Source organism: Branchiostoma belcheri, unplaced genomic scaffold (genome assembly GCF_001625305.1).
Source record: "Branchiostoma belcheri isolate BF01 breed outbred unplaced genomic scaffold, Haploidv18h27 scaffold38, whole genome shotgun sequence".
Lineage (NCBI taxonomy): Eukaryota > Metazoa > Chordata > Leptocardii > Amphioxiformes > Branchiostomatidae > Branchiostoma > Branchiostoma belcheri.
Window position 1 is genome coordinate 1,309,066 of NW_017803998.1, and position 24,400 is coordinate 1,333,465.

The following is a 24,400-nucleotide window of genomic DNA, read 5'->3' on the forward strand; positions in this document are numbered from 1 at the left end:
GTGTTCAAGCTGCATGCTTTAAGCCTCATATTCAGGTATAGAGATGATGTAGACTACCTTGCAACATTGTAATATCCCTACAAGTTGACATCATTCTATAGCAAGCATGCGTTTGAAGCGAAGCTCTCGTTACTACGACTTGTACCTTGATAAACAGCTGCCATTGGAAGGGCAGGGGGAAGAAAATGCGGTTTGAAACGTATGCTTGGGCATGAAATGTTGGGACATTCAAATTGCAATGAAGGTTAGCGTTAGATTTGCGAATGCATGTGTATTATCAGGTCTCCGTGGGTCAGAGGTTAGCAGTCAATGAAGGTTAGCAGTTGATTTGCGAATGCGTGTGTATCATCAGGTCTCCAAAGGTCAGAGGTCACGGGTCCAAGATGGTCGCCAGTTATCGTTTGCTGTCTCAGGGTAAGTGCTCTCAAATTCTGTCATTTCTTCGTCAAACTTTGTAACTAAGGCACCGTTTCCTCAGATAAATATCAAATACTATATTATCTTACTACAGTAAGCTTTCAAACTTGAGTTTCTTCTTCGGTGTTCCATGATTATCGCTACTCTTTTCTTTGTTGTTGTTGGTGGTTGTGAGTGGGTGGGTGGGGGGTACCGGTATATTTGTGTACGTACTGTATACTACGTAGTGTACTAGTATTAGAAATATAGGTCATATATAGCTCTGAATTCATGTGTAGATTTGTAGAAACGAGCACAAAGGTTTGTAAATACTGACGCAATTCAGACTTTTGTCTGCTATGTGGTATTCAAAAGTTTCAAAGTAGTAGACTAACGTAGCTAGTCAGTAGCCTTAGTTATAAAACCCTCGGGCCCGATCTATCACATGACCAAGTTTCCCTTTGCGTTGGATCAAAAGTTTTAACTTCAAGCATGTAACTACCAACACAGCTGAAGTTTCATGACAGTCTACCTACCTGGTACTCCTTAGCCTTGGCGGACAGCTCTCCCCGTAGAGACCCGAGCTCGCCCTCCATCTGCCCGATCTTGGCGTCCATGGCGGCGCTCTGCTGCTGAGACGCCTGCTGCAGCTGTGCACGCAGCCTGTCCAGCTCAGCTGTAAGGTACAGGATCAAAGGTTCGTTCTGATTTCGGTTCAATATTACATGAATGAGAGGAATAGTATAAACGTGGAGCCAGTATTTGTATGACTATGAATGAAAGGCTCCTTCCTCAACATCGATATTGAGGAAAAACAAACTCTGTAGTAAGATGGTACATTTCCTTTACAAATCGAATATTCTAGCTCGAAATCAACATACAAAATATTTCATGTCCATGTTCAAGTCCACTGTTGATAAAAATATCTACACTTTGAGTTGTTTTCAAGTCTATTGGATACATGTTATGCATGTACATATATAGATGGATATGCCAATTTAGTCCGAGGACAGAAGTTTAAGGTACACTAGTTTGTCTATAGTTGTAAGACTTCTTGCTTTACACAATTGTGTAGTGACCACAGATGAAGCAAATGGCACATCCTGTTGAACTTATGAATAATCAGCGAGTGAGTGACCACGAAGAATTACTGAACTAAAACGTTCAATTCATGATGTTGTTACAACATCATGAATTGAAAGTTTTCGTTCAGTAATTCATGATGTTGTAACAACATACATCATGAATTGAAAGTTTTCGTTCAGTAATTCATGTTGTAACAACATCATGAATTGAAAGTTTTCGTTCAGTAATTCATGATGTAACAACATCATGAATTGAAAGTTTTCGTTCAGTAATTCATGATGTAACAACATCATGAATTGAAAGTTTTCCTTCAAACCCAAGTGAAAGTTTTCGTTCAAACCCAAGTGGCTATCATCATGACCACCATCATTTTCACCACTTTACAAGTGTCTATACTTAAAGATAACGTATGCAGCAGCGACATTGATGATAATAGCTAAAAGTTTTACCCTGCAAGTCGCGAATCTGGTTGTCCTTCCCCTTCAGTTCTCCCTCCAGCTTGGCGGTCTGCTGAGAGCTCGCGGCTGCAGCCGAGCTCTGATAAATAATAATTGATAACTCTTATGAATAATAAGTAATAACAATGAGATCTACTGTATAAAAAGCGCATGTGCAGTCCGAAGCATTATGGGTAATATCTCAAAACTGAAGGCATCTGAGACATAAACAAAACACGTCTGTACATGATATAAAAGATAGACAAGACCTATTGCGTACACGTGTAATAGCGTCCTGGCAAACAATACATTTCTCGTATAGTATACATGTAGTCTTGTCTTGCATACACCAGAACAGTATATACATACATTGTATTAGTATCACTATCCATGCATTGCTACACCGTTGTGTTATCAAAATATAGATCGTGATATGATTCACAACACCAACGGTGAATATTTGCAAGTGCAATAGGTGTAATATGATATCATAAGTTCAAAAATGTTGGTGCATGGTACAAATAGGTGATATTGGTGGTCATTGAACTGTATTAAATTACCTTTCTCTTGATCTTCGGTATGCAATAGAAACAAGAATATATTCTATTACAAAAATTATTACTCAATGAAAAAAAAACATGGGCTGGTTGTTCCACCGGCAAACATTAACACATACAAAGGGAGCCTGCAGTACCAGGGTCCAGTGCTGTGGAACCAGCTCACAATAGAACAGAGAAAGCTCCGAACTGTAACGGCCTTCAAAAACTCATTGTAATTATATTGTATTTGTACTGCTGTATGGCTATTATGTGCTATGTACTGTGTTGTTATCATTGTATTGTTTCTGCATTTTTATTGTACCCAGATCTACCTGAAAAACAGGTCAAATGACCTGAGTGTATCTTCTGGTTAAATAAATAAACTGAAACTGAAACTGGGCGCAAATGAACACGCACAGTAATGTCCATGGTAGTAAGATAGCTTTGCGTACCGTACCTATTTCAAATATATCATTGGGATCCTACCCAACTGAGTATGAATAATTACACCAACATACATGAATCACAAACACAACTAAGATATGATATCTAATAACAGACATAGCTAGTGTTTTTTCAAGTTTTCGGTGGACGCCATTTTGCTTGTTGACCCTGACGTCACACATCCTTCATGACATAAATGATGACGTTACAGAAATAGCGCAGAAAATGAGAGAATACGCTAATTACCTGTTGTTGCGCGCTCTTCAGCTCACCCGCCATCTTGGATTTCTCCGCTTCCATCGCCTTCAGCTGTAGAGAAGAATGCAAATGAGTAAGCTAATGTAGTGTGAGTCCTACCATACCTTATTATTACCTGGAGCGCCCGACCGTTCCGTGCAGGTAAAGCATCCACATCTATTATTCAAAAGCCCTTCTCTCTAAGGACTAGGCTTGTTAACACATCAATTGATGATTAACTGTGACAGATATGATCATTTATGAACGATGTGTATATAAAAAATTGAAAATACGTGACGAAACTTACCTTAGCCCTCAAGTCGTCCAACTCCTTTGAGCTCGCGCCTCCACCTATGGAAGTTATAGAAAACATTAAAATTAGAAACCATACAAGCAGTATAACTTCTGTAAGGATTCAAAATCAATGAAAGCCTTTAGGTTTATATGATATTAGCCTATCTGTGCTAAGGTGCTTGAGTTTCACAGTCGAAAATTCATTTTTTTGTGTTGGAAATCATAGTTTAAACTTGCTTTATAATGCTAGATTATTGTACAGGCTTACGCATGTTTGCTAGCTCTAGCGCTATTGCTGACCTAGTTATAATAGGTAACATGGCACCTGTTGTTATACCAGGCCTGTGTTATACTATGCATTGTCAGTCCATGGGTATAATTATTTTCATATCAGGATAACTTCTTTAGACATGAGCCATACGTTGCTGACTGTTGTTCTTTCATTTTCTTTCCACTCCTTTTTCTCCTTTTTTTCTTCCCTTCCCCATCCTCCTTTCTACTGATTGTGTTGTCTTTTTCCGTATTTCCTTGCTTTTTGTGGTACTCACCAGACACACTTGCGGCACTAGTGGCACCACGGGAGGCACCAACAGCGACCGAGGAGCTCGAGGAAACCGACACTATCAACACAAACTCTCGTGAGATTTCGATGTCATTTGACATGCATCATTAACATTATTACTTAGACACACCATGCCCCACTCTGATCAGTTTATCTATGACATCTCTGATTGGTTAGTATCTTACTTACCGGCACCACCGGCACCGCCGCCGATACCGGCTCCTAGAGGTTACCAAATTGGGTTATTTAATTGGTTTAGTAGACAATTATATTATGTGGTCAGTGGTTGGGGTTTACCCCCCAGGTATCATTGAAAAACGCCGAGAAGGCGATATGTATCACCTGGATAAATAAATAAAATGAAATGAAAATGGTTATATTTTCGTTACACGATTACAGAATTATTTGTAAGTATATAGGACGATTTTAGTGTACAAAGACGTTGTTTACTTTAATTGAGGAACGTGAAATCTCACAAACTCTCGTGAGGTGATTTAGATCACCATACCCCACTCTGATCAGTTTATCTCTGAGACTCTCTGATTGGTTAGTATTTTACTTACCACCGGCACCACTTCCGGCACCGCCGCCGAAACCGGCTCCTAGATGTTACCAAAGTTTTTAATTGATTTAGTAATACATGTATATGGTGAGTAGGTATGTTTTAACACATCTGTAAGTATACAGGACGAGTTTAGTATACAAAGACATTGTTTACTTTAAGGGAGGAAATTTAAATATCACAAACTCTCGAGAGATTTCGATGTCACGTAACACACACCATTAACATTATGACGATCACACCCCACACTGATTAGTTTGTTTATTAGACTCTGATTGGTTAGATCTTACTTACCGGCACCACCTCCGGCGCCACCGGCACCCCCTTTACCACCAAATCCTCCTAAAGTTATCAAATCACCAAGTACGTTGATTAGATTAGTGGAAAAATTAGGTTGGGTTATTTTTATATTAGTACGGCCATACGTACAATGTATACGTTAGCTAATCGATGATGTTTTAATTGGTACGGACGTATGTTAGCGAATGGCTCAAATATTGTGCATATGATTAGAATTGATAAAGATATTGTTATCATTACCATTATATTTAGTCATGTCATCTCAACTTTATCTGGAAAGGATGGACATTGCCATCTCTTAAATCATATTAAAAGTAAAGCAACCTTTACCTGCCGAAGACGTTGTTTGCGACGTTGACATAGAGGTAGAGGAGAATTCTCCACCCGCGATGTCAAAGTCACCAATTCTGTTGAAAGAGCAAAAACAAAGGTTTTTGTTAGTTTATCCTTTAATTTCAAATCTGTTGTCTCGAAGACAGCGGCCACATGGTTCATGTATATAGTATTACATGTTTATCGATGAATTTGAAGGTACGAAAAAGTTTGATCCAATCTGAGTACAATGAAACCATGATTGATAGCACTTGTTGTTGAAACTAGTCATGAACTCAGGCGTTGACGCGTACGAACTCACGCGAGATGTCATAACCACGTGACACATTTGAAACTCGTCATGAACTCACGCGTTGACGCGTACGAACTCACGCGAGATGTTGCGATCACGTGACGCATTAGAACGTGACTTTACGAGACTCACCCGTCCAGCAGCTTGCGGTAGGCGGAGATTTCCATGTCGAGGGCCAGCTTGACGGTCATCAGCTCCTGGTACTCCTTCAGGCTGGCGCTCAGCTTGGCCTTCATGTCGTTGATGACGGCCTCGAAGGAGGCGATCCTCTCGTCCTTGGTAGCGATCTCGCGTTCGTGTCGCTCCTCCACCTCAACCGCCTGCTTCTCCAACATGGCAATCTGGGGAACAAGTTCAGAGGATGTCAAGTCAGACCCTTACGCAGGCTTTAAGAGTAGAGTAGAGTAGAGCTAGAACAAAGTATAGAAGTGCAGAGTAGAGTAGAACAAAGTAGAAAAGTTTAGAATCGAGTACAGAAGAGTATAGTAAGGTAGAGTAGAGTAGAGTAGAGTAGAGTAGAGTAGAGTAGAGTAGAGTAGAGTAGAGTAGAGTAGAGTAGAGTAGAGTAGGGTAAAGTAGAGTAGAGTAAGGTAGAGTAGAATAGAGAAAGGTAGAGTAGATTTAGATTATTTCACCCAAGTAGGAAGGTCTCTTCCAGTTAATATTATATTATGTAACATGGTAGGTTTATCGAACGTTCTTACCCTAGCCTTCAGCTGTTCGATCTGCATTTCCAGACTGCGACACTTGGAACGGTACTCATTCAACTCCTGCTTGGACATGTCTAGTGCAGCGTTGGTCTCTCCTGCACCCTTCTTCACCTCCTGGATCTGTACATGGAGGAATTAGAATAAGTTCAACATCCGCTCTTTGTTACCTACAAAAGGAGATATTCTTCCACGGGAAGGCACCATTTTCGGTCATGCTTGTGTGTTCGCAGCTGTAACTCACCATGGGTTAGACGGATTTCTTTGATTTTCTATGTATGGTTAGTTATTAGGGTCCAGATGATGTGTTGTTTTATTCGCATCTGTATTTACAGGTATTAAATAGAATAATCCGACACCCCCGTGCTGTATGAGATGTGCTATCGTCTATCAACAGTTGTTGTCCACCAGGCTATACCACACTTCTTTCATCCTGTGTATTATGTACGCAAGACTTAAGGATCTTCTTACCTGGCTCTGAGCATATCTCTCGGCGTCGGCCTTGTTCTTGGCCATCAGAGCCTCGTACTCTTCCCGCATGGTCTCCAGCAGGTCCGCGTAGTCGAAGCCTCCTCCGCCGCCTCCGCCAGCGATGGCCAGCTGCCCGCCCTTGCCGCCGCCACCTGCTCCAACATTCCGCAGCTGCGCCAGCTGCTCCTGCAGCTCCCGGATTTGCTAAGGACAGAAGTAGAAAAGATATAGTATGACTACGAAACCGCTGAAGGCAAAAGCACAAAAGATTCTGTTCAATGTTGACATATCTTGGCTGTAAACAACATATAGGAACATATAGTAAACAACATTTAAGGTTAATGATCCTCCATGAAGTGTGATCGGTTCCTATAACCATTGAATAAACCACCGAGTGAGCGAAGCGAGATTGTAAACAACATCTTAGAAGGTGATGTACCGTTGACGCAATATTGTCTTATGTTAATAATACACAATGAAAAATCATGATTATCAACATTGTTGTTTAATTCTCAAAGCCATGGTATATAAAATAAGTTTTGAGTACTACAGTATTATCTAATCAGTTCTTATTAGAAGACTATTTAAGACTGGGATTGATCGTTGAGAAATGTCTTGAAGACGACAGGTAAAGTTCTTACCTGCTCGTGGAACTCGTTAAGGAAGGTGATCTCAGACTTGGCGATCTCCAACTTACTCTCCAGGTCAAGCCTGACGAGAGAGGCATCGTCCAGTTCCTGAGGAATCAATCAATCAATCAATCAATCAATCAATCAATCAATCAATCAATCAATCAATCAATCAATCAATCAATGAACCAACCAATCAAAATCAATCATGAATCAATCAAAGAAACTGTCTAATCAACAGTCTCTAAGTCCTTTGACAACCACTGCTTCTCTCCTCGGAATACAAACTATATAACTCTCGGAGTGAAAGGTGTTTCTAACCGAATACAACCCATGACGTTCACCGCCATAGGCACATATACCTCCCACTGACTTAGTTCAGTGTCGAAAAGTGGTATTTTGGCCCTGTTGTGAGCATACTCACTACCATTACTTGAAAAAAATGGGTACAAAGTACGGCAAGTTCCCAAATTACTTCTAAGAATAAGGATAAAAATACTAGACTGTGATAAAATAGAAGGAAAAACCATCTACATAAATGTACATGTTTGCATCACCATGTCATGAACACAACCTAGGTTACGTATGTTGGCGTTAACAATCGACATAAGTAGACGTTTTAATTAAAATATATCATTTTTACCTTCCGAGTGGTCTTCAGTTCCACTTCTAGGTCGTTGATGATCTGGTCAGCATTGTCCAGCCTACATTGAGAAACAGAAAGAAAAAGAGAGTTGGTCTTGCCATCGTACTACGAGGAAGCCATATATATCCGTACTTAGAAACATGTAATCGCATTGTACCATCAGAATACCTACCCCTGTCCAAAAATCAGGCGAAGGATCACGTCAACAAGCATTTTAAGGACCAAGTAGCAAAGGTACAGTACAATAATGAAGCTAGTAAGAAATGCTTGAATCAATTCGCAAGCTTTATGGCAAGCTACTTGGGAAACCATGTTATGCCTGGGCGTGCTTGAAGTAAGTATTGTAGTCTGTTCGAAACAATTTTATCCAAATGAGCTTGCCTTTGTTAAACATCAACAAAGCTAAATTCTACCATCTGCAATACTTACCGCTTTCCGAAAAGAATACGAAATATCTCCTTACATACAGCAACAATTGTCATGTTGCAGAAATAAACTACGTTGCCAATAGAAAATATCTGGCTCGACCTACGAGACATAGGTTTATGGTTGGATATTTGCGAAGCCATTTTGCTACGATGACAAGTTGAGATTGCAGCGAATGTTGTTGTCTGTGCAAGACTATTTCCATACGCCGTTGGATATTGTTGTATAACCAGTTGTACTATAGTGCTTTTGGAGACTATCGTCATATCAGACATTGTATCTATAGAGGGTAATGGTTTCTATGGCTTCGCCATTTACTCTGGGGGAAAAGACATTGGACTTTTGTTTTGCATTTTCTTTCATTGTACTTTCATTGTACTATGGTATAAGAAACAAGCATAGCTATATGGGTTGTTCATTATATTATAGACTAGAAGACTATGGTATTGTCTATTTTAGTTATGTCTAAAACCAACTTTTCACAAGACATTGCGTCAAGAAAATTTGATTGCATGTGTGACCATTGATTTTAGGAATGGTGCACGAGAAAAACAAGTATTGTTGAAAAAGACAACAAAAACACTAAAATATTAGGAAAACTTGAACGAAATTTAAGGATCTGTTAAATCTCAGCGGTTGCTTAGTAGTGGAAAGGGGGTTGTTATTTGGTATTTTGTAGCGGCTGACTCTCAGAAATGTACATTACACTAGTATATGGAAGGAAACATAACAGACAGTAAACTTGGGTGGGGGGTCTTGCATACACTGTATTTTAGATTACTTAAGTGCTTCTTTTTCTGCAACTCATCACTAGCACTTCGGATCTTAGAAGCCATACAATGCTACCACACCAGTGACCACGCTTTGCGTTGTGATACTAAATACGGCGACATGCACGTGAGAAAACATAGCCAGTCCTCCCATAGGATTTGCCCACACCCTCGCCTAGGCACAAGCCGTAATTAAATATTGAAACAGGGGTTATTCACAAGAAGATAGATTTGCTTGTCTCCTGGGAGAGTTAATTGAGACAGATGGAATTCAAAACATATCATTTCACTACTACTGTCATGAAATAAAGCGTGTTCTATTTGTCAAAATCAGCTTATATATATGTATGCTTAGAAAAACCTATACATCTGTTCAATTGTACAACTGTACATACATTAACACAACCCCTAAGCTTTCTTTATGAAAAAACAGAAGTACCTATAAAATTACCGTACATTTAGTCGGTTCTAATGCATTCTATATTGCATTGACATGTTCACACGGGAATATACCACATATACACAAAGAGAACACCTGTGACGGTGTATTTTACCTTCTTTGTAGACAATAGACAGTCAGTGGCCCTCTTTCAGGTGATCTATCCAAGCTGTAGCCGAACTTTCCAGAAAGACCTTTTCGCAAACACCTTGTACAAAGCGGCATCTTGGCAAGCTTTTACACTCAATCAGGCTAAGGAATATATCTTTTGAAGCCGCTACGGTCCGGGGTTCGATTCCCGGCTCCGTAGCGGGTCTGTACGGTGCTCAAATCAGAACCGAGACTCTACGATTGCTAACTCTTCAATTCCTTAAACATTAGACAGCTATGGTGTGCTGTAGCAGTCCCAAAAGTGCGGGGATGTAGTCTTTGGGTTTTAAATTTTTAAATGGCCACCATTATCATGTATAGTAGGTATTTGTTGCAAATTGCACTGTAATTTTGTGCTAAGGTTAGCAATTTTTGTCACAACGTGTTTTTGCAAGCAGATATGCCTTATGTGCTCACTTTTTCTCGATTTTTATACAAAAAATGTGTAAAATGATGATGTTTAGTCAGCGGTAGCAATAAGTGTAAGGAATTAAGTTAGGATAGGTAAAGATCACAGAGAACTGAAAGTTTAAACTTATTTTCAGTGTTGTCTATAAAACTAGGCTTATAGGTGTGTTCCTTGTCTATGCGAGGTCAAACCCACATTTTCAACACTTCCTCCAACAAATGTCTATCATTTAGGCTCAAGTAAAGGTGTCTCTTCTTATTTACTGCAGAATTTGACGCCCTTTTTGCGCTAATGCCTACCCAGGGACACTGTAAAATATGAGGGTCAAAACAAAACAAAGACCCTCCTATGCCGTGTTTAAACCATTTGAACAAAACGTTCCCTTTTACAGTGTTAAATTTAACTCCCAAAGAACACACTGATCATGCCATAAGGTCATTTTGTGTTGTAAAAAACCATGGTGGTCCATATTAGAAATGCATACCCCACATAATAAAGGTCTTCTTTCATTGTTTAAAACTTCACCTCGTACCGCGGTGGCCCGACCCTTCGACCAACAGCACCAAAAATGGATGATGGGTAAATTGCATGTGTCGATCGTGGTTTATGGTAAAGTCTTTTTCTTTGAAGCCCTTTTCATCAATAAGATATCCTGATATAGTTTCCATTTACTGTAAAACGAAGCTACTAGTTAATATGCTTATTCTCTGGTGTCAAAAAGTAAATATACAAGAAGCACTCAAACAGAACCGAAAAAGAGCGAATTTGTATCCAAAGAACACTTAGCTCGTAGAGCGAATATCTCCTAAACCTATACCCTTCTCTAGACAGTACAATAGAAAAAAACAGGTGTGCTTGTAGGTGGTAACAAACAGAATCACTGACATGTGAGTAAGAGGACTACTATGTGGACGAACCACCTCATTACTCGGAGGCAAATAGACCATCAAAGCACGAAGAAATCAGCCATTGTTTGACCTTTAAAGGGGGGCGTTCCCTCTGAAAAAACTTTGCTCCAAACAAGCTTTTCTGTAGAATAAGGAACAGAGACTGACAGTAGACAATGCTAGTTTATCTATTTCTCTCTATAATGTTTGTGCAAGGTAGATTGTTTCAATGATAAGTGAACTAACGTAACCTCTCATACACAAAGACCACCGTAGTGTTCTTGAGGCTTTCTCTAGAATATCTTGAACACCTGGATTTCTGAAAGTGTGCATGTTTCAGGGATCAAGGAAGCTGCAGCATTAGTAGATCTCTTAAAATTCACTTTTTGTTTAAGATGTCTGTCTTAGGGTAGGTACCGGGTAGAAGTATGAGCGTTGGCAATGCATGTTGGCCTGTTACATTTCGTACGATGGTCGTGGGGCAAACGGAGGACATTCGTGGGACAGTCGTGAATGTATCGTACGGCATTCAGCTGTCTTGTTACCAAAAAGGCTGCTTAGATGTATCCTTGTCGGTGGCTGGTTCTGCCACAACCTGCTTGGAAACCCTACGACATCATCAAAATCGTACGACAATCGTGCGACAGACGTGAGATAAAAGCAAAGATGTCATAGAGAACGTTAAGGAAACACTAAACTTTCCACCCATCCACACATTCTGTGTTGTTGGAGTTAGATTGAAAGTACACTGTATGTTTATCTTCTTACCCAGGGTTTATAATTGAGGCTGCACGGTTGGCTGGCAAAAGGTTAAGCCCAGAAAAGTCAAAGGGCAGCTAATCATCTTGACAAACCGGTTTACTGACAGGGTGTTTAAAAAGACATGCTGTTTGGCTAATGGTATGAGAAGGGGGTGGGGGAAGCTTTGTCAAAACAGAAGTACTTAAAAAAACAAATTTTGATGAAGCTAGTCACGAACAAGTTTGCGTAAAGCTGTTAGATATGCATTGCACACTTCTTTTTTTTCGTATTCGGAAGTAAAATTTGAACCATTTTGGACAAAACCTCTGTAAATAAAATATCTAGAACAAGCTTGTTAAAGAAAGTAAACAACGAAGAGTATCAGAACGATACTTTTTGCAAAGCTTGGCTTTTTAAAAATTATCAGTCGTCTATGAAAGTTTTGAACCTAAACAAAACATCTAGACAATATATAGTAAGTCATACTAATATAATTGGCAAACCTTCTGTCTAAATGTACTAAAGAGCTAGACATAATCAAGATTAATTCTTAATTAATAAGAATCAATTGAACTGAGACATGTTATGCTTATACAGTCAAACCTATACGCATAAGGACCACCTGGACATTTTTGGTGGTCCCTTAGATTATTTGCCCATTGACCCCAACATTAAGAATCCTGTCTATAATGTACACACGTACAAAAACTACCTGTTAAAGGTGAAGGCGTTTCGCACAGTACCCCAAAGAGCGAAGACCGGAGACGCATCCGACTCAGACTTCCTACTCCCGTCTAGTCTTAGATCTTCTTCCCATTCGTCCAGCATGTCCTATCATTCCTTCAAGACGTCTTTCAGACTGTCCAAGAAGGCCTTGTGGGCTAGAAGGGTCTCTGCATTTTTCCCGAGTGGGCTAACAGAGTTCCTGCCGCATTTTTGTCACGCTTGAATTGTATCCATTGGTATGGCAGCCCTAGGACACAACTTGTACATTGTGTGCATCGTAAAGTAGAATTTAGTCAACGGTCACATGAATAATAAACTTGAAAGCTTGGAGATTTTGTAATTTTTTCGTCGCTGCAGAAGTAGAAGTAGAAGGGGCACGAATTGCGAAGAGAGTTGACGACAACAATAGTTGTAATGTAATTATATGGGAACGCCCATAATTGCCACGTGCAGACCGTTCAACCTTGAAAAATAGAACGCCGCCATGTTGGAAACCTTGGAAAAAGTATGCCGCCATTTGATTAGAATCTAGAATACTTTAGAAGAGAATGCCGCAATGTTAAACACATATTTTGTAACCCATACCGAAGGCATGACCTAAGACGATAGATACAATCATCAAAGCAATCTAAAAACGATGGCGGGTGAAATCTTATTCTAGACATTCTTCTTGTGTGTGTCTGTGTTTTTTGTGTCCGTGTGTACCTGTGTCTGTGTGCATGTCTGCGTGTGTGTTTTTCTGTTTCTGTGCGTGTATCCACGTGTGTGTGTGTGTGTGTGTGTGCATGAGTGTGTCTGCATGTGTTTTTTGTGCACGTGTGTGTACCTATATGTGTCTCCATTTGTATCTCCGTGTGTGTGTGTTTACCTGTGTTTGTGTTCGTCTCTCTCTCTCTCTCTGTGCTTCTCTGTGTGTCCGTGTATCTACCTGCGTCTATGTGTATGTCTGTCTTTCTCTCTCTCTCTGTATGTGTGAGTGTTTCACTATAAAAAAATCAGAAGATTAAAGCTTTTTTTCTAGATCTGAGTTGTTCTGCTCAAAATTATGTAGCAAGAGAAGCACCCTAAACTCTACCCTCGCCCAGTCTTTGATGTTCAGCTGAGATCCACTCCACTGGTTGACATACCCCAATTCCCAGTCTAAGCTTTACTCAGTCACCCGTATGTTTACACTACAAACATAGACGGTCTTACAATGTAGATGGGTCACATACAATGGGGTCCCCCTCTCTGTTTAACATACTAGTACCATTCGCATCTGGTCTTGCTATGCACGGCGACCAAAACAACTTTTAACGACGCCGTTACAATGGTAGCAGGACGTCGTACAATTTTGAAGTCGTAGTATTTTCAACAAGGCAAAGGGAGGGTGGGCCATGGTTCGGGATTTGTTGGCTGTTGGTTGGGAGTAGGTCGGCGGTGGTCGGGGCGTGGATGGCAGCCAAATTTGACTCAAAGTTAAGTTTGATTCGTATCGAAAGGTGGGTGTGGTCTCAATCTGTTCAGACTGCTCCAGAACTTTCGCCAACCTTGGTTGGTTGGTTGGTGTCCGGGGGAAGGTTCTGATTGTGTGACATGGGCTTAAGTAGAACGCGGGTCTAATTGAAAATCGAGTCATGCAAAGCTTCGCGATTATCAACGGATAAACAAACCTTTATACCAAGCCGTTTAGTCGATTTATGTTAACCCTTAGTATACTGAGCCTATTATATCTAAACCACTTTCCGAGATAATCTATTAAATGATGCAGCAGTTTGTCTTCTACATTCTTCAAAGCATTTTACAGATTTAAAGACACTGATCAAAGAGACACTGTGTGGGATCTAAATCTTTTAAGATTGCTGAAGACTGCGAAAGGATTTCTTAAGTGTTAGCTTAAGTCTAGCTTAAGTCTTGTGTCTTAAAGTCGGCAGTTTCACATAAGACAAGCCCTGATAGGATCTTGGTGTACTGTAGTTTGAAACAAAACCTGCCCTATATTTTTGCCTTCACTGGTAAGAAGACATCTTTAGTTCTAATGGACCACTTGGTTCCGAGTCAGATAAGTGAAGAGGACACATGCGGGAAGAAACAGATCAACCAAAAAGGAAGATGCCGCTTGGGTGTCCTTACGAGTCCCCAAAGACCTCAGAGATGGTATCTTGTTAATGATATTTCTTAGCCAATTACTTACAATTGTGGTTTCTTTGTGTGTTTATTTTTCCATTTGAAACTTGTTAAAGATAAAAAGTTTCGACCACCACTACGATCTTAAAAACAGATAAGATTAATTGACAGAAAGTAATAGATTTCACGATTGATAACATGCTGATAAGCCATATATTGATGGCATGAGTTCTATTTTTTTAAAACTTTTGCGATCACTATTTTAAGTTTTAAAAATTGTGTTTTAAGTTCATTTTCTCTACGATTTTTTTGTGTTGTAAGTCATAGAATTTTCAAGCACATTGTGATAGTACCAAACGTTGACATCCCAAGACAACTTTCTTCGTAACAAGACAGCTTAAATTTGCAGGACACTTTCACGACTATTCCACGATTGCATTCGTACGACGATCGTACAACTTGTGGGACCGACCCCTTTGAGACAACGACAAAGAGAATCCAGCGGAAGAGCAGTAGAAAAGAACCTTCGTGACACAATATTACATCTGACACTAAGGCTTAGCAGCCTATCGCACCGAAATATACAGACTTGGCGAGAGATTTAGCCCAATAGAAAGGAACCATACAACTTATCATACACACTCTACAAAAGACGGGGTACACATATCCGGGCCGGCATTGTTAAAACTAAGGCACAAAAACTAGGTGAACTATCACTCCTTAGAAAACCGAGTCACGAAATTACAAAAACGGGGTTGGCTGAGGACATCCTCTACCCTTTTCTATAAGACAGTTCCAGGAACTTGCACACAAAAGAGGTAAATCTTTAAGTCGGTAGAATTGCGCTAACCTATATTTGCCGTAATCTGGGGCTAGAGCGAAACACGGATGCGCAATTTTGTTTATTCGGTACAAGCACTGACTATTCATGAAAACTAGGGGGCGTGAGACTGAACAGATTCTAAGTGAATGTTCCCATGTCAGTGAAGAGGATGCTTTATTTTGACAGTAGTTGATGGATAAAGGCATTTGACACAGTTTATGGGTCATCTAAAGAATAAGCCCGCCCTTCCCAACCACGCCCCCTTACCTATTATATTTCAACTCCTAGTATTGTTACATGTTGTATTTTGAATATGATAACATCTGTTTGTACTGGGTTCTAGGAATTAACTAAGAAAGGAAATTGTTTACACCGGGAAGGACCACTAGTCTTTTGTGTGTTGGGATCTTTAACGTGCTTGAGGTGTGACTCTCCTGAAACATGGGACCTCCAGCTTAACGTACCATCCTAGAGAATATCTGTATCTGTATCTGTATAGCCGGTATAACCGCCTTTCGGCGTAACACACCAGCTTCGCAGGCACGCGGCGCGGCGGCAGCTGGCTATATTACACCGATCGACTTGTTACACCTAACCCTTGAACTTCTAGCTCTAGACATTGTTTAAAGCTATCTATTGACAGTGCCCCTACTGTACTTGGTGACAGTGAGTTCCACTCTGCGATAGTTCTAGGAAAGAATGAATTCTTGAACACCTCAATCCTTGGTTGATAACTCTGGTACTTGAATGCGTGGCTATTTCTTGTTCTCTTCTGGGCTGGTATTAGGTACTTAGTAGTTGGGACATCCACCTGTTTATTAGTCATTTTGTACATCATGCATAGTCTAGACATCTTTCTTCTGTCTTCAAGTGAGGTCCACTGTAGGTTTCTTTTCATTTCCGTGACACTAGCACCTCTTACATAGTTGTTCATACAGAATCTTGCAGCTTGATTCTGTACCCTTTCCAATTTGTCTTTGTCTTTCTTTGTATATGGATCCCATACTGTCGCAGCGTATTCTAGGTTCGGTCTTACAAGTGACGTGTATGCAAGTGATTTTACTCTCGTTGGACATGCCCACAGATTACGTTTAATCACTCCCAATGTCTGTTTCGCCTTAGTTGTGATATTATTAACATGTGCACCCCACTTCAGTCCGCTTGTCAGCGTGACGCCCAGATACGGATGGATTTTTGTGGTTGCTAAAGCCTGACCACAAAACTGGTAGCTAGTTGCATGTGGTGTTCGTTTGTTTGTTATGTGCATAATGTAGCATTTTTCGGGATTAAACTGCATGAGCCATTTGCTTTGCCATTCTTCCAGGGTGTTCAGGTCTTTTTGGAGAAGTTGTGAGTCGGTCTGTGTAGAAAGCTCTACATACAATAGACAGTCATCGGCAAATAACCTCACATTTGAGTCAAGCTGATCTGGTAGGTCATTTATATACAAGAGAAAGAGCAATGGCCCCAGGACGGTTCCTTGAGGGACCCCAGACGCTACTTTAACTGGAGCCGACGCCTTCCCTTCAACCACTACTGTTTGCTCCCTGTTGGTCAGGAAAGCCTTTAACCAATTCAGCGTAGGGCCTTGGATTCCATAATACTCCAGTTTTGAGATGAGCCTGCCATGGGGGACTTTATCAAAGGCTTTAGTGAAATCAAGTATTGCTAAATCTACCTGCCGTTTACTGTTTACGTGTAGTTGGTACTGATATTTGTTGTTAGTCTTTGGTACGTACTGTATATTTTTGTGGCATTTGTATGATTTGAGCATGTCGTCGACGCGTCCGACCGCCGTTTGGTAAACAAATTTACATATGTATTCAGAACCTAGCCGGGCTAATTATATTAGGCAAGCACATCTGTAGTAATCTTGTACGGTAATCCCGCTAAGGAATAACAGGAGCGGTGACAGCTCTAGGGTCCCGCTAAGGAATAACAGGAGCGGTGACAGCTCTAGGGTCCCGCTAAGGAATTCCGGAATAACAGTAGCGGTGACAGAGGGTCCCGCTAAGGAATAACAGGAGCGGAGCGGAATATATGTAACTGAAGCTGTGTACTCATTTCTACTACTTGAGTCCAGGTGCAAAGTGCCTTTTCCAAAGTGCACAGCATTGGGGACTGTTAGAGATTCAGAACCTTTAGATTCTATACGTTAACAACCCTATCAAATTTGTAGTGGTGACCTCAAAATGTGAGGTAAGGCCTTTGCCACTTGACTATCGTGGCACTTTAATAAGCCCACACCTGCTTCTTTTGAAAACTCACAACAGGAAGGAAACGCAGTGCCTGGAAGTAATGCGTCTCAGTGTAATCTTACAGCCATGAAGGCTTTGCAGTTGAAGATGGAAAAAGTCGTTATGGGTGGGTTATTGTGGTAATGACATGCCCCTCCTCTGTAAAGAATGTCATTCTTCTTACACGTGGCATTTGTAATGCATTGTAGCTAGCTACAGCGCACTCATTTCAACAAGTATACAGTAGTTTTGCCTGTGATACTATAATATGACTGTGTTAGTATTCTAATTAACTACACATCAATTTTCGGTGAGAAATTCAGTCTTTTTAATAAATGGCATTTCTGATGCATAAGGTATGTGAGACATTCAGCCAAATTGGTGGGACAGACGTAATAGCCGATGTTACATCACTGAAACTCTGCAGTTGACTTTTATTATTTCTGGGTGTGTTGGTATTCTAAGTGGACTTCTCCTAGTCAATAAATAATGCTAGTCCGCTTTTAGTTAGATATTCAAATTATAGACCATTCAGTCTAAGTATAATGCAATAACACCTTAAGTTATCCGGGGTTTATAAGTGACTTAGATACTTGGGTGGGTTGGTATTCCAATATGACGTCCATCCCCAAGAATGAATGCTAATCTTCTTTTACAAATGTCTAAAATTATAGGGGCGTAATCGCTTAGGTATTTGCACTTGACGTTGGTAATTTAAGGGTGTGTTGGCATTCTTTTAAAAGTCCTTCCTCAAAACGGAATGCTCTTTTACAAATATATTCTGCATTAAAATTCTGCGTGCATTAGTTGTACGCTTGTCGTACGTTTGTCGTACGATCGCAAATTACAAAATTCAGCTGTCACATCTAAATCGTACGACGGTCTACAGCGAGCGTAACCGCGCAGTGTGGAGTTGTACGTGTTCAAGAAGACCAGACATGTAGAAAACCGCTGACTAGTTTTGCTGATTGATAGCCTGTATGACGGGCGCCACGCTGTGTGTTGTGATAGGCCGGGCGGGAAGTGGTTGATCCGGTCGGGCGCTGAGCGGCATGCGCGGACACGCCTGGTCTGACCCCGCCGGTATTCAAAGAGCAGAACCCCGGGAATTCTACAGAGGCGTTTAACTGTGAAATTCGAGGGCTTACAGGGGGCAGGGCCGAGCTAGGTTGTTGTTTTCGCTGCTCGCAATCGCTTCTGACAAAAGCTGTAACGCCTCCCAAAAAGTTCAACCTATGTACGACTGACCATTACGACCAGATGACAATGTTTAGAAAGCATTGCAGCGGTCATATTTGTCGTAGATGGTCGTACGATTTTGATATTGTAGGGTTTTCAAGTTTGCTGGGACGAAATCAACCACCTACAACGATCAACGACAGACTTTTCCATAACAAGATCTTGCAAGACACATGCACGACTATCCTGACAGTGCATTTTGTTTTCAATCGTACGACGATCATACGACGAACTACGACAAATTAAAATTTAAATACAACATTTAAAGACTGTTCACAAGGATGATTCTCCTCATTCTTTTTGAAGCAATGCATTAGATTAAAAGTTACCACAGCCACAACAAAAACATGCCAATTCTGTTGCTGTTCTTTTCAATGGCCCGAAACATTTCTACAAATCCGCCATCTTGGATTTAAAGAGGGTCTGTCTTGTGGAGCAACTTTAGAGTTTTAAAGATGGCGCGAGGCCCATTGCTGAGGAATGTCTACTTGGTGTGCAGCCAAGCAGAAACACAGCAGTATTTCAAAACCCCTCATTTGGTTGTATAGCTTTAATACATTCTCAATGGTCACTATCTTGTTCAATGGCTCCTGATGTTGATCCTATTATCCTAACACAAAATTATGTCGGATCTGTTGAACGATTCTTCAAAAGAAAACAAAAAGGTTACCTCGTAAATATACAGATGTAATGTGAAGCAGTCAAATGGAATAGCTAGCAGCAGAAATTCTCCTCGTGTCTGCTATAAAGACATCCATTTCCTGTACGAATTGCTTTAAAACTACAAGACAATGGTTGAAGTGTCAACTGGCCATTTGAAGCATTTTGTAGCTATCTATTGCCTTATCACTAGTGTCGTATGTGACACGCCCCTTGTAAGTTGTCAGTACTAAATAGATTGCAAGTACAAGAAAACCTAATAATAACACTTTGTCTAAGCACAAGGACAACCTATTTTTCGTTTGAGAATTATCAAAACTGTACCGTCTTTAACCAAGGCAACAGACTTATACCGAACAATACACCGAATGACATAGGTCACATCAGTATGCAAGAAGGGCATCGTCATTTTTTCTGGGTCAACACTCCTAAGACAAGAAATATTCATGGAGCTCGCTGTAAATTTGGATAACGGTGCTCGGAGAACGTTTTGAATACTGTTTTTAGCGCAGGAAAGTTGTGTTTGCATTCTGCGGCTGCATTTGTCCTGGCTGGGCGGGTGTACTCACCAGAAGGGTATGCCGCAGACGCGCCACGCCCCCTTTTGACAAGTCGCTACAGTTTGGTCATGTCAACCCTTGTCTACATTTGTACTGACATCTACTTCATCACCGAAGTGTGATGCATCACAGTTGACACAATTTCATACTTTTCAACATGATATTTCAGTCGTATAAAAGTACGATCACACAGTTTTTAAGTAAGAACACAACGTTAGTGAAGAATATGTTGTAAAAGAATAGTCTACCGTATTCCAAAACATTTTAATGTTAACTACAAATCTTAAAAATCATAACAGCTAGACTTAATATATTAGAATACTGCAAACACTGACTCTACACCCTCTTTTCGGCGATTTCACGTTAGTAAATATGACTTATCTACAAGCACAGCAATACAAGCACTAATATTTCATATATAGAGACAATACTGTCCTTTCATTCTGTCTTGTCAACTGTGTGTATAACGTAACTAGCAAAAAAGTCATATTTTTTGATACTGCAGCCTTTTGGCCACTACATAGTACATCGAAGTCCCACAAATGACCTTCAACAATGAATCAGTCTGCATGTCATGTAGAACAGGTCATAATGACAGCTTTGTTTTGTTCGTATGCAAATGACGTCTGTAGTAATTTGGAAGGCAAAGATGGCTGACCTTTTGTAAAAGGGGTTCTACACCGTAACTTGTAACAACACAGAAGTCGGACTCACCAAAATGTTTGATAGCACAACTCCAGTCTTTGTCAATGAATGTCTGCTTCTGTTATGTCATTTTCAAAGCGACAGTGGATCTATGTATTCCCTGACAATGATCGACTTCAGTTACACAATCAAAAATTGGGAAACGTCCAAATTCTATGTTTTTGGAAGCTATAGTTTTGTAACCCGTTTATAAATACTATAGGCTCACTTTACAAGACTTAGAAGAGGGTTGTGCTATAGCTATCCTGTGGATAAGACCTTGCCCGAAAAACAAGCACGTTTTAAAGAATTTAAGCACAAGTACCTGAAATTGCTTATTGAAAAGGTAAAATTGGGATTTTCTACTATTAACGAAATATCCGTGATGGTACTAGAGGTAAGATTGTCATGTCTTAACGTAGATAATCTTTTGCACCTGTTTGTATATATACGTCTGTTTAGCACCCCTTGATCATTTGGGTTTTCTTGTCATTAGATGTCTATTCAGTGGCTATATTTTGTCAAGCAGTCAGTAGCTAGACTTTCTCTAGCATTCAGTGGCCAGACTTTCCCTTGCATTTCAGTTCATTGCTAGATTTTTTTAGCATTCAAAATGGGTAAGCTTTATCTAGCATTCAGTGACTAGATTTTGTCTACCACTCACACAAGCACTCTAAAAACTATTTCTTTACTGACCTGTTGTTGAGCTGGTTGATCTCCCCCTCGTAGTTGTCCACCTGGATGTCCAGACGGGACTTCTCGGTGGCCAGTGCCTCGAGCTGCTGCCGGAGAGCCTGCATCTCCCGCTCCCACATGTCCGGCAGCTCCGAGACCATCCCAGCTCCGCCGCCACCCGCTGACGACTGGAAAAAAAATTGTTTAAATCGTCAGAATAATCTAGAATCGCTTCTTTGTCTACAGAATCAAACAGAATCTCTATTTTTCCTCAGAATTTTAGCCCTTAATTTTAACTCTTTCCCACAAGTCTGATATGATTCTAGCACCGGCTGACGACTGGAAAAAAATTGTTGAAATCGTCAGAATAATCTAGAATCTCTTTTTTGCATACAGAATTTCTATTTTTCCTCAGAATTTTAGCCCTTAACTTTAACCCTTTCCCTCAAGTCCGATATGATTCCAGCACCGGCAGACGACTGGAAACAATTTATTTAGGAAAATAGTTTTAATTCCAATTTTTTTTTCTACAGAATTCAACCAAATTTCTTATATTTTCCCAACAACTCTGCCATAGCTCCAGTATAAACGTTGAAATCAATCGTTCAGCATTTCTGTCTATAGATTTAAAGAAATTTGTAATTTTACCCCAAAATTTTACCCCAAAATTCTGGCAACTTACATTACCCCCCCCCCCCAACACCCACAGAAAGCTGGTTATGTATAAGCCTTCTTATAAGCAAAAAATTGGTAGAATAGTCATTTTGGTCAAGGAAAAAATCGTTTCACAAATTTTTAGTGTAATAAATGGTGTAATATGATGTAATACATAGTATGATATAAAAGAACAAAAATGGCAGAAAGTCACTACATTTAGGCTTGTAGCTATATATTCAAAAGGTTAAAGTTAAGCTTTGCAATTGTTTTTTTATTCTAATGTTTTCATTTTTAGACCAAAAGTCTAATTAAAATATCATATACAGTAGCATTTAAACGTGTACACAGAACACGATCAAAACATACACACATGTTATACGCTATAACAATCACAGTGTACATATCTACTCATATATCCACAATCATTATGCAAACTAAACATAGGTCAGTTTCTATGATACAGCCAAGCAATATGCCACATCAAAGATGATTAGTATAGAAAGTGTTTTTGACACAGGTATGTATAACCAGGTGTAAACTGTCACTTTCTTTGATTCTCCTGAGACCATGCTTCAGAGTTTAATTAGGCGTAGCCGCTAGCATGTTCTCTCTCTGATAGTAAATAAACATAGGGGGGCTTCTGCGATGGTTTAAGCGATAACTCTCTACAAATTAGAAGATTCTTATCTTCAAACTTTGTTTTATTTTGTAACACAAGATAAGCTTTTGCTTTGTGTCTATCTATGTCGATGTTGCATAATGTTTGGCAACGTTATGGAAGCTGTAGGAATATGATAGCAAGACGAAACAAGTTGCGTATCAAAATTAGCAAGAATTGTTCCGAAAAAAAGGCACAAAAGATGTCAATGAAACAGAAAAAGGAGTTTTATTTTGCAGTTAACGTTTAAAATACGAAACATTATTACAAATGGATATCAGTAGCAACCGCAGAGCCATGTAATAGGCTAGATATTATATTCATTCCGATGCGGTCCCCTTGTTGTATCGTGGGGATTTCGAATCTTTTGTTGCGCGATAGAAAAGGATTTTACCCAATCAAATTGTGTGATCTAAACTGGCCCAGGTGCCACCATTCTGATTGAATCATACTTGTATGTGTCTTGTTGTTGACGTTTTTCTACTAGCAAATACAGAAGAATTTAACTAAACAGATAAAAGTAAAATAGAACGTAATGTAAAGATATTCCCCGTTGTCAGTAGGAAAAAGGGGCGGGGCGCATTTTGGGTCTGGTACCGCTCACGTCCCAAAAAAATAAAATAGAAATCTTCTAGGTACATGTTTAAACAATTTTATAATTCTAAACATAATTTAAAGCCTGCATTAGGTTGTTATATTTTACACTTTTAAGTTTTGCACTGCTACGTATAACATTCCCTTTGTCCTAAATTTTGGTCACGTTTTTGTCAGTTTCTTCTAGTGAGGTTAAAAGAGTAATAAATATAAGATACAACTTGAAACAAATTTGCGGTATATAAATCCTTATCGTTTTTATAATATTTCATACAAGATATCATTAAATATGTATATGTGTGCCTTTTTGTCCACTGTTATACTTGTAAATGCTTCTTCGCGTCCTAAATTTTGGACGGGACCCCTTACAGGGTGCTTGAACTTGTAACTAGACCGTAGAGTGGTAACAAGACGGTTGAAGAATCGGGGTCAAACCTTGTACAAACTCTTCACGTCCTAAATCAGAGCTCTCCCTCTGTGAAACAGGTGCTTTGGGTAATGATTTAAACGTTCTAATCATGGGGTAAGCTACTTGTGCATCGCACCTTTCATAAATCCGCTACAATGTTTACATCAGACCTGTTCTACGTTTATGAATTACACATAGTTCAAAGTATGTAAATCTATAAGACTATAGCCTTGAATCGATGTGTTACAGACTGTATCTCCTTGTAAGAATTGTACGACATTTTTGGGGGGTAATCATTTGTAGAGTTATGCTTGTTATGGTGTTGGTGTGTGTATGGGATTAGAACCCTGCACCGAGGAGTCGGGATTGGAGATTTGTGAGATGTATATTGTACTTACGTCGCACTGAGCCTGGAGCATGCGGTTCTGCTCTTCCAGCATGCGGACCTTGCTGAGGAAGCTGGCCAGGCGAGTGTTGAGGGCCATGAGCTCTTTCTTTTCCCCGGCCCGAATCTCTCCGGTGCGGCTCAGCTCTCCTAGCGAGACCTCCATCTCCTGTACACTCATCCCTCCGCCGTAGACGTACCCTGCACGGGACCGGGCCAGCCCGTCGCCT

At 40.1% G+C, this 24,400-nt stretch overlaps 1 protein-coding gene across 24 annotated transcripts in view; it reads right to left on the reverse strand.

Moving 5' to 3' along the window:
• The window catches only part of LOC109476502 (neurofilament light polypeptide-like), a 38,584-nt gene extending 14,192 nt beyond the window's left edge, over positions 1-24,392 (reverse strand). For 13 of the 24 annotated variants that reach the window (XM_019777448.1, XM_019777470.1, XM_019777469.1 and 10 more), the window contains exons 1-16: positions 24,184-24,392; positions 21,489-21,655; positions 7,933-7,993; positions 7,302-7,397; positions 6,661-6,864; positions 6,187-6,312; positions 5,615-5,823; positions 5,188-5,264; positions 4,850-4,899; positions 4,559-4,598; positions 3,982-4,053; positions 3,447-3,490; positions 3,149-3,211; positions 2,480-2,491; positions 1,932-2,019; positions 933-1,072 (exon numbers count right to left, since the gene is read on the reverse strand). In XM_019777448.1, coding sequence (XP_019633007.1) covers positions 933-1,072; positions 1,932-2,019; positions 2,480-2,491; positions 3,149-3,211; positions 3,447-3,490; positions 3,982-4,053; positions 4,559-4,598; positions 4,850-4,899; positions 5,188-5,264; positions 5,615-5,823; positions 6,187-6,312; positions 6,661-6,864; positions 7,302-7,397; positions 7,933-7,993; positions 21,489-21,655; positions 24,184-24,351 — 1,617 coding nt within the window. In that variant the 5' untranslated portion in view covers positions 24,352-24,392. Of the gene's footprint in view, positions 1-932; positions 1,073-1,931; positions 2,020-2,479; positions 2,492-3,148; positions 3,212-3,446; positions 3,491-3,981; positions 4,054-4,558; positions 4,599-4,849; positions 4,900-5,187; positions 5,265-5,614; positions 5,824-6,186; positions 6,313-6,660; positions 6,865-7,301; positions 7,398-7,932; positions 7,994-8,107; positions 8,277-8,364; positions 8,548-12,469; positions 12,601-21,488; positions 21,656-24,183 lie in introns of those variants that run through there. The other 11 variants (XM_019777450.1, XM_019777446.1, XM_019777445.1 and 8 more) reach the window with 10 other exon arrangements.
• Positions 24,393-24,400: the final 8 nt, after the last annotated feature.